The 11,250-nt window shown below is 43.8% G+C and overlaps 1 protein-coding gene across 1 annotated transcript in view; it reads right to left on the bottom strand.

The window, feature by feature from the left end:
* Nucleotides 1–620: 620 nt before the first annotated feature.
* LOC149282499 (uncharacterized) overlaps nucleotides 621–11,250 on the bottom strand; it is a 35,571-nt gene continuing 24,941 nt past the window's right edge. The window contains exon 5 of the mRNA XM_089498189.1: nucleotides 621–1,197. Coding sequence (XP_089354315.1) covers nucleotides 824–1,197 — 374 coding nt within the window. The 3' untranslated portion in view covers nucleotides 621–823. The remainder of the gene's footprint in view (nucleotides 1,198–11,250) is intronic.

Genomic DNA, 11,250 nt, shown 5'->3' with positions numbered 1-11,250 from the left:
TTGTAAGGCCTTTGCTGCTGCTGCTGTTTATTCCATTGTCGGCCTTTGGAAGAAGGGAAGGACTACGGCCTTTTTTCCTTCCTTCCAGAATGGAGACCAAGCTGCGGAGCTGGACTCAGGAGGGAAAGGCTGGGAAGGCTCTGGTTTGTACATATAGCTCTGTCTCTCTGAGTATATATGTGTCTTTGCCTCTGTTTTTATGGCTGGGAATGGAGCTGAGGGCTGAGGAGAGAAGAAAGGGTACATTTTGTGCAAATGCAGAATTTCTGTACATGAATGAGTCCAGTGTGTTGAAACAACAAAAACTTTATTTCAAACACATAATCAGAAATTCAGTGTTTAAGTCAGAGCTGCCCTCCCCAAACCAAACATTAAAAACCCAAAACCTAAAACATCACACTCGTCCAAATCTGGCCCCCACCTCCAATTCCCACAGTCTATGCCCCACAGATAACAAGGCCCCCTTTGCCATTCCCACAAACTAGCCCTTTCTGTTAATACCTGTCCCCAACTTTCTTCAGCCAACATCGAACAAATTCCAAATGCTATCATTCTCATAACTGTTCTAACCAGCTGCAGCCAATCCCACCCCTCTGTTTAACTAACCTATTCCACCACCATGACCCCCACTCAAATTTATAAACGAAAGCAATAATCTATAATAAAGGCAATTAAAACCTCAAAATAACAAAATATAATTGAAAAACATAAACAGGCATATGGACACACAAACCTAACACACGAAATCACAAGGGCTTTTTCTTATCACCACAAGATTTAAAATATATTCTTTGTTTTGCTTCTTGATAAATATAATCTTAGTTCATTTCTGGAATTTGTGTGGCTTCTCTCCTGTGTGGATTCTCTGATGTCTCACTAGGTTTGACTTATTAGAAAAACATCTCCCACAATGCTGGCATTTGCATGGCTTCTCTCCTGTGTGGACTCTCTGATGTGCCAATAGGTATGACTTGGAAGAAAAACCTTTCCCACAACGCTGGCATTTGTATGGCTTCTCTCCTGTGTGGACTCTCTGATGTGCCAATAGGTATGACTTCAAAGAAAAACATTTCCCACAATGCTGACATTTGTATGGCTTCTCTCCTGTGTGGACTCTCTGATGTCTCACTAGGTCTGACTTCAAAGAAAAACATTTCCCACAATGCTGGCATTTGTAAGGCTTCTCTCCTGTGTGGACTGTCTGATGTGCCAATAGATATGACTTGGAAGAAAAACATTTCCCACAATCCTGGCATTTGTTTGGGTTCTCTCCTCTGTGGACTCTCTGATGCGCCAATAGGTATGACTTTGAAGAAAAACATTTCCCACAATGCTGGCATTTGTATGGCTTCTCTCCTGTGTGAACTCTCTGATGCACCAATAGGTATGACTTGGAAGAAAAACATTTCCCACAATGCTGGCATTTGTATGGCTTCTCTCCTGTGTGGACTCTCTTGTGACTGACAAATTCTTCTGTAAAGGAGGACAATGACAGACAAGACTGAATCTCAGTGTTAAGAGAGGAAAGTGTTGCCCCAAGATTTAGCCCCACGTTCATCCCTCCCTATCTGAGATTAAATTAATAATGTTGGTGTGAGTGAACTGAACATGACCCTGTTCTGGATGCCCCAAATCCATATAATGACTGTATCCTTACTCAGAGCTACCAAAGAAGAAATTGAAGGGGAACTGTCATGCGGAAATCAGTAGAAGCAGATAGTCAAGCATTTGAAAAATATTCCAATATATATATGTAAAAGTACTTTGATTAAAAAGTGGCATCATTTCCTGTGAGACTGCCATAGAGTGTTGAGTCAGAGCACATGGCATGATGCAAGCTAACTGCAGAGGATGCTTCATGCTGTGTGTCACCAGGAGATGACTCACAACCAATACAGTATACAGCTCACATGTGGATTGATGTGGGTTGGAGTTGTGTGTACAAGAGATTGTGAAGTTAATGAAAGTCAGAGAGGAGAGCTGGTACATATTTGTTTTCTATTGCAACTCAAGCTAAAGAATCTCCAAGGACTTGGAGGAAATCAACTGTGTCTGTGAGTTATTTTTAAGTGTGGAAAGTGGTTAATGCATTGCCAATAGCTATATCTGGAGATTTGCTACTGTACTCTGCTATGTTATTATTGAACTCTGGGAGTGTCGCCTTCAGACTGTGCTATACATTGGCTTTGAATGGGACCAGAATTCAGAGCCAAGAAGGACCTAAAAGCTGGTGTGATAATCCTTTTTGGCTGAAGTATTTCCGCCAAGCACCCATTTAATTTAATTCAGTTTCAGACAATTCTTTCCCCACCCAGGAAACATCCTAAAGCTATTTAAACCTTTTTGAATGCTCGGTTTCTGCCCCCAAGCAACAATTTCAGTATAAATATCAGCCCCAACTGGCTGTTCTTCAGCATCAGTCCATTTGCAGACTTACACTCCGTTGGTTTACATTGCTAAACACCTCACTACACTCACCAGCCCCACTTGCTATAGCAGTTATTGACTTCTCTCCCCTTTCTGAACCCTCAGCAATTGGAATCAAGATCCATCTAGGTAATGTATTACCATTAGCAAAGCCTTACGCTATTCACCACTCCCACCTTTGTTACCTAGTTCTCGCATGTGGTGTGTGAACACCTATATGTGTATATGTGTGTGTGCGTGCATGTATTTTGCTTTCCCCCTAAATAAAACACAAAAGCCTATTTGAAACGCCTCTGGAGTTCTGTGTGCTTCTGGGCCTGGTATAGTTGGGATGAATCCCGAGGTCACTGTTGCCTCAATCTCCCCTTTGAGCTAAGGATGAAATTCTCCTAAAAGCATAGCACTTGTGGGTCTTCTCCCCAGACTCCAGCATTTCGAGTGACAAAGGGCCTCTGGAATCAACCACGGAGCTAAGCAAGCTCAGGTTGGAAAAGAAGCATTAGAGAAAAAGGAGTTTTTTTGTCACCCTTTCCACTCTTCATAGACATTGCTCATAATTGCTAAATGGAACCCTTAATAAGTATGAAAACAAGGGCCTGATTTCAAGTTCATTTCCTAAATTCAGTGTTCTACATGGGGCTACCTTTGTACCAAGTTTGGAAGCTTCAGTCAGTTGAAAACGTGGCAGCCAGATTGGTCACCTGAACATCTAGGTCAGACCATATAACACCAGTATCCCTACATTGGCTGCCAATTAGCTTCCGGGCGCAATACCAAGCGTTGCTTATTACCTTTAAGCCCTACATGGCTTGGGCCTGAGCTACTTGAGGGAACGCCTCTCCCTACACCATCCGCCCCTCACTCTCAGAACATCTGGGAAGAATCTATTAGATTACCCAAAGGTCAGGCTAAGAACAACTTCTCACAGAGCATACGCAGCCATAGCCCCCAAGTTATGGAACAACTTGCCGGAGGAGATCCGTCTTAACACCACCTTGGATGCTTTCAAGAAAGCACTTAAGACGGATCCTTTCCGGCAGGCTTATCCAGCTGACCTCTTGTAAAGAACTTAAGGAAAAATCCCACTTCTGATAACAACTGTGCATTTTAAATGATGTTTTTATTTGTTCCAAATTGTGTTTTAAGCGTTTTGTTGTTTTACTGTGTGTAAATTGGATGCTATTGTTGTTTTGTGGCTATTTTACGGTTGTAATACTGCCTCACTCCATTGAGAGAGGAAGGTAAATACAAATAAAACTTATTATTATTATCAGTATAATCTGTGAGGTTGGTGGCTGCCTCCCAATCCCCAAGGCCCCTCTCCTGGTCCTTCCCAGAGGTCCCTTTCTCTCCGCACAGAGCTAGGCGATCCTGGCTTTGCTCCTGCCTCCCCCTCCTGGCTCCCAGAGGCCTAGAATCATAGAGATGGAAGAGACTACAAGGGCTATCCAGTCCAACCACATTCTGCCATGTAGGAATCAAAGCATCCCTGACAGATGGCCATCCAGCCTCTGTTTGAAGATCTCTAAGAAAGGAGACTCCACCTAAATCTCAGAGGGAGTTTGTTCCATTGTCGAACAGACCTTACTGTCAGGATGTTCCTTCTAATGTTGAAGTGGAATCTCTTTTACTGCAGTTTGCATCCATTGTTCCGTGTTCTAGTCTCTGGAGCAGCAGAAAACAAGCTTGACATTCCTTCAAATATTTAAACAGGGCTATCATATCACCCCTTAACCTTCTCTTCTCCAGGCTAAACATCCCTAGTTACCCAAGTCGTTCCTCATAGTTTCCAAATCCTGCACCATTTTAGTCGCCCTTCTTTGGACATGCTCCAGTTTCTCCACATCCTTTTTGAATTGTGGTGCCCAGAACTGGACACAATATTCCAGGTGAGGCCTGACCAAAGCAGAATAGAATGGCACTATTACTTCCCTTGATCTAGGCATTATACTTCTATTGATGCAACCTAAAATCGCATTGGCCTTGTTAGCTGCCGCATCACACTGTTGACTCATGTTCAACTTGTGGTTTACTTGGACTCCTAGAACCCTTTCGCATGTAGTTTCATTCAGCCAGGTGTCCCCCGTCCTATATCTGTGCATTTCATCCCCCTCTTAAGCCTGATCCCCTTCCCTTTTCCCCTCTGCTTTCCAACCTTCCCTCTTGCCCATCTGCACTGCTTCAGTATTTCACCTTCACCATCTCTTTCTTGTCTTTCTGTTTTTCACATTCACTCCTTCTCTCTATCACAGACACACACCCATTTATGTGATGCATAAAAGGGACACTTTGAAGCTCATTTGTTGAGAAAGGCAGGATAATCCATATACAAATTACTCATTGGGAAAGGCAAAGCAAGGGGGCTGGGACCTGGACTTCTGTTTTGGTGAGGATCAAGCACCAGGGAGCAGTATTAAGACATCTCTAAGACAGGGATGGGCTACTGTTGGGGATTGGGGGCGTCACATTGGCCCCCAGGGGATCTCAGGGGCAACCACACATTGTATTGCCTTAAAATAGGAATAAAGTTTTGTGCCTCAGTATCCCATTGCATCCCTTTGGGGAAGTGAAGCAGAACCTCAAAAGGCTGGAAGAGGGCCAAAAAAGGAAAAATACTCAGAGATGTGCTACCATTTCAATGAGAAATGCATTACTAGTAATCTCCATGCTGTCTTCCTACAAAATCCTAGCTTTGGTGAGATATCTGGGGCCAGAACTTAGCTTCAGAATTAAAAAGTTCTTTGCTTCCACCAAAAGGTTTATTGAGAAACTCAGGCAAAAGGATCCATTAATAAGTCTAAGCTGTCTCTGAAGTGTCTAAACCTTTTCCCTCCATCATTAACTACCTTCACGCTCCTCCCTTTTCCTCCCCTTCAGCCCCTAACCAGCCCGGCTGCCAAGGTACCTTTTGCCTTCTTCTTCCACCGTTCACATGCGCCTCTCCCCACTGGGGCATGTCTGCCACCCAGAGTTCACAGACCAGGCAGTTAATAGCCTCCACAACTGCTTCCCTTCCCTGAAGCCATTCTAGGCCCCAATATCCTTAGTAACTACTTAAAACTACTAGCATTTAAACTACTAACAATCCCCCCTAAACCCTAATACCATTCTGGATGAACCACAGAACCTGCTTCTGACAATTGGCACTTTACAATGCAGTATTTAGAATCCTTATAAAGTGGAAAGCAATAGTGCCTCACTAAACTACAAATTCAAATATTCTACAGGATGTTGCTATCACAATTAAACTATGCTTCAAAGGGATCTAGGACTCCTAGTAGACCACAAGTTGAACTTGGACCAACAGTGTAATGCGGCAGCTAAAAAGGCCAATGTGATTCTAGGCTGCATCAATACGAGTATAGCTTCTAGATCAAGGGAAGTAATAATGCCGCTCTATTCAGCTTTGGTCAGGCCTTACTTGGAATAATCCTGTGTACAGTTCTGGCCTCCGAAATTCAAAAAGGATGTTGACAGGTTGGAACATGTCCAGAGGAGGGCAACCAAAATGGTGAAGGATCTGGAAACCATCAAGCCCTATGAGGGGTGGCTTAGAGAGCTAGGTATGATTACCCTGGAGAAAAAAAAAGTTAAGAGTGGATATGATATCCATGTTCAAATATTGGAAGGGGTTGTATTGAGGATGGAGCAAGCTTGCCTTTTGCTGCTTCAGAGAAAAAGAGACACCACAATGGATGCAAACGACAGAGAAAGAGGTTCCACCTAAACATTAGGAGGAACTTTGGAACAGTAAGAGCTCTTCGACAGTGGAATATACTCCCTTAGAGTTTGGTGGAGTCCTCTTCTTTGGAGGTCTTTAAACAGAGGCTGGATGGTGCTTGGAATGTGTATTCCTGCATGGCAGAAGAGGGTTGAACTGGATGGCCCTTGTGGTCTATTCCAACTCTATGATTCTATAATGCTAGTGGATTCCGGTTCCTTACCCACAGAGGCCACATTCTCGTAATTTTCCATCATTACAGAACTGTACATCAGTCTCTGCTTCTTCGTCAACAGTTTCCATTCCTCCTCAGTGAAATATACTGCTACATCCGCAAAGGTCACCTGCAACAGAAAATAGCCCTCATCCAGAGAGTGACTAAGCAAAAGGGGAGGAAAGCACATGGTGCATCCAAATATTATTTGATCTCTTTAGAATTCAGTCCAGGAAATAAACTTTAAATGCTGTCAGCCAGAAAAAAGCTACTGCCTTTGAGATCCAGTTTGTCTCGAATCTTTTCAATATAATATGAAATATAATAAACAATATAATTTAGGCTATGGCTGGGATATTGATGATGGATTAGGATACTGACTATCCCAACACATAGAGTACATTTAGCCACCAAAGAATTATGGTGCATTTAGACATTTCTTGCCACATTTTGGAGGCAAATGTCATTTTTATAAAGCAGTTCTGGGGAGCACTCTGGGCTTAAGGGTCACTGGGCCCACCCCCAATTTATATCCAGAGACATTCTCCCATAGCCCCCAACATTTCATTGATGAGAAAAACAAGAGACATGTGGAGAAGCAACCCAGAAGGCAGTAAAGATGGCCAAAGTTGTTTATGAGGAAGATCACACAAGCTAGGAAAGGCACAGCAGTTTGCTTTTGCTTCAGCCTCCTGGGAAGGGCCATATCCCGTCTCCTTTTTCCTCTCCTCTCCCCACTTTTGAATTGATGGAGTGCAAACTCAATTGCACTTAGGAACTGAAGTGAGCTGAGAAGGGGGAAATGGGAGGAGGAGAGAGCAGCCAGGAAATTTTTAAAAGCCCCTGAAAAAGTGGGGTGACAGAGGATTAACCAGGACTGTCTCTGCCAAACTCGGACAGTATATTATTTGCTTCCTTTCATAAATTGGCCCAGAAGTGACACAGATGAAGCTAATAGGATAGTGACTCACCAAAGAGCTGTTGTACTTCGGCAGACTCTTTCTGTTGGAGCCCAACTCCCTCCGCTTGGCCTCTGTGTTGGCCATCAGGAGGGCAGGGGGTCCTGGTGGCCCTGTTCTTGGTCACTTCCAGCAAGAGAGGCCCAAAGCCGTGTCCAAAGAGGCTGAGATGGAGTTCCTGAGAAAAGGGACCAGGGTTAGGATTGGCTTGGCAAGAAACCCTGCAGCACTCAAAGACACAGAGAACAGCATCCTGCTGGTGAGATACACACGTGACACATGCCTACTTTGGGCCGATGCAGAGGTGGGCATCCCCTTCCTCCCTCTGCACCAAACAAAGCCCCCTGGACCTAGCATAGATTCACTACAGCTCCCCTACACAACAGATACTCCATGCCTTCTTAGAGTGGTGAGGGATTAGGGGATGGGGAATTGGAGAGGGCCCTGGTTATGTCCCTGTAGCTAGATGTGAAATGAGTGCATCATAAATAAATGAATCATCTGCTGAAACCTCCAGAGTCCCCCTGTGCTTTTCCCCATCATCAGCCCTTTTCCCAAGAAGGCTGCATCCGCACTATAGAAATAAGGCACTTTGACACCGGTTTAACCACTCAGTGCTATGGAATCCTGGGATTTTACATTCTCTGCCAGAGAGTTCTCATGCCACAACAAACTACAAATCCCAGGATTCCACAAAATGGAGCCAGGAGAGTTAAAGCGATTTCAAACTGGATTATTTCTTCAGTGCAGATACAGCCAGAGTTGCTTGTAAAAGGGTAGAAGCACCCATGTCTTGTTTCATTCTTGGTAATATGAGTTATTCTGGTATGTCTCCTTCCTTCTTCCCTGAAAATCTCTCAATAAGAAAACTAGACAGACTTTTAAAACCTCCCAAAGGAGCCACTTTTGGCCTTTTTGGGGGGACAATCCTCCTCTTAGGAGCCAAAGCCCAATGTTTGTGAAGAATAATAATAAGGCTTGTATTAAACCTATCCTCCCCATTTCTGACCCCTTTTAAAACCCAAGTTCCCCAGAAGGAGCAGAGGTGTGTTATAAGAAAACCCTCTCAGAAAAGAGACACAAAAGACACACAAAGGGACACACTTCCTTCCTTTTGGCCCAAGGAGCCTGGCCTCCTTCTGACTCTGGAGCCTCAGAAGAGAAAGAGGAGCCTCTGTTCAACTGAAGAGGCCTCAGAGAAGGTTCCGGAACATTATTCCCCACAATCACAAGCAGCACACAAAATGGCCACCGGAACACAAAATGGCCACTGGAACACAAAATGGCCACCGGAACACAAAATGGCCACCGGAACACAAAATGGCCACCGGAACACAAAATGGCCTCCGGAACACAAAATGGCCTCCGGAACACAAAATGGCCACCGGAACACAAAATGGCCTCCGGAACACAAAATGGCCACCGGAACACAAAATGGCCTCTGGAACACAAAATGGCCACTGGAACACAAAATGGCCACCGGAACACAAAATGGCCTCTGGAACACAAAATGGCCACCTCCAACTCAGCGCTTGGCAGTTGGAGACCTCAGCACAGCAGTGAAGCCTACCGCTTCCAGGCCTTGTCCCTCTCCACTGTCCTCCTTCCTTCCCTCCTTGTCTTTGTCTCTCTCCTTCCTCCTTGTCTCTCTCTAACCCCTTCTCACTCTCTACTCCTCACTCACTCTTCTGCGCACAGAGCTAAATAGAGAGGCAGAAGCTCCTCCCCTTCTTCATTCTGGCCAATAGGGGCAGAGGAGCTGGAAGGCCCCTCCCCCTGCCCCACCCTCACAGGCTCCTCCTGCAGTTACAGTCGGCCCTTCTTATAGACGGATTTTTATACATGGATTCAAGCATACACGGTTTGAAAATGTTCCAAAAAAGTATAAATTTACCTTGATGTTCCATTTTTTATTAGGGACACCATTTTGCTATGTCATTATACTTAATGGGACTTGAGCATACACGGATTTTGTTATACACAGGGGATCTTGGAACCAAAGCCCAGCGTATAACAAGGATCCACTGTAATATGGAAGAAGGCAGGAAGGGACTGAGGGACCCTGGAGCCCCAGCCACACGGACACTGGCCAAATCTCCCATCATTAAGGTCCTATCGCACATACAGTCTGGCATTTGTTTTTTCCATTTTTCAAAGAACAGGCCTTTATTTCCTAAGGGTACATAAACTCCCACCATTAGGATCCTTTGGTCTTGTAAAGTAACTTCTACACCAACCAAGTATCCATTGGGGTCTGAGAATACCTCTTTAGATTCTCATTTATCCTTTACATACATCACTACACCTTTTCCCCTCTTTTTTGAGGCTGCTATGTATTCTTTCCCCAATTTGGCGTTTTCCAACAATCTTATATCCTCTTCCTTTATAGGATTTTCCTGAAGGCAAATTACATTGTCTCTGTTTCCCTCAATAATGGAAAAGTTTACCTTGTCTTTTTGGGCTGTTAATTCCTTTAACATTCAATGATAGGATGTCCGTCTTTTCCTGTTTCATCCTCATATTCTCCATTTATATCGTCCTTTCTTGTGTTTGGTTTCCTAAGCAATTCTCCTTCTTCTGTTTCTTCTTCTAAGCTCTCTTCCTCCTTATCCTCTTCTCCTTTTCTGGGGTTGTTTCTTTCTTCTTTCCGACTGTCCCCTTTATTAAGTTCTTTTTCATTCTCATGTAGAAAATGTCTTTCTTTTTGTACCGAGTTGATTTGGTATCTTTTTTGCTTGAATGTAAAAGATAGGCCCTGAGTTAGTTCCCATTTGTAGTAGATTCCATTGCTGCGCAAAACCTTAGTCAGTGGTCCATATTCCTTCCTCTTCCTTAACAGTTTCCCAGAGATATCTTTCAACAATAAAAGTTCACTTTCTTTGGTTTTGAATCTTGTATGAAAGTGTTGTTGAAGAATTGCTTCTTTCATTTGAGTCCTAACAAAATACATCACAATATCTCTGGGCAGACTCTTCTGTTTTGCAACCCAGGAGCTTACTCTAACATCTTGTCCACCTCAAGGAGAAAAGATTCATTATCTAGGTCCATAAATTCAGCCAAGGCCGGTATTATCCTTTTATGTAGATCTTCGTCCTTCTGTTCAGGAAGACCTCTTATTCCAAGATATCTCTCCCTAAATCTTTGCTCTAATTTAATTTTTTCTGCTGTATCTTCAGTATGTTCTTCTGTTAATCTCTCTATCTCTTTTCCCAATTTTTAATATTCTTCCTCCAGGAATGTCACTCTTTCCCTGGTTTGTGATAATTCTGATGTTATCTTTTCCAGAGAGTATTTATGTTAAGGAACGGGGTGGACATTAAATCAACACAATCCCCAGACTTTCCCTAGTCTTTAAGCTGAGGCAAATACATTCGATTGGTCCATCGTACGGATACGTATCCTGGCCAAAGCAAGATTGTCTTTATGGACCAAAGGCACTCCCTTTACCTTCTCACTGATGGAGAACCCGGCTGGTAAGGCCTGATCCCAGGTGGCTGAGCTCTCATCACCCAGCCAGGTCTCCATGAAACAAGCCAGGTCAGCCTCTTCATCCAATAGGAGATCATGGACTATGTGTGTTTTATTTTTGACTGACCTGGCATTACACAAGAGCAGGGAAAGGTTCTGTGGTTGTTTTGGTATGCTCTCCAGGTCTTTTGGGAAAGCAGGGTGAATGGAAGGGGAGAGATATATCTGTCAGGGTCCTAATTGCAGCCCCTCTTGCAACACAAAAGGCAGTACTTTGAAAAAGAACAGCTTTTATTGAAGAAGATACATGCAATAGAAGGGACTTTATTTGGCAGGAATGAAAGAAAGTATAAACATATCACTTTTATAACCATATCAATTAACCCCACCCCATTCACCAATAAAGCCAATTAATTGGGTAGCCCTTTCCTGCGCAGTGTCCTCCCATCTGAGATTTTGGC

The sequence above is a fragment of the Sceloporus occidentalis genome, unplaced genomic scaffold, assembly GCF_023333645.1.
Source record: "Sceloporus occidentalis isolate IW3139 unplaced genomic scaffold, rSceOcc1.0.p SCAF_114, whole genome shotgun sequence".
Classification (NCBI taxonomy): Eukaryota; Metazoa; Chordata; class Lepidosauria; order Squamata; family Phrynosomatidae; genus Sceloporus; species Sceloporus occidentalis.
The sequence above is the reverse complement of the archived record's forward strand: the minus strand, read 5'-3'. Positions and strand labels throughout refer to the sequence as shown.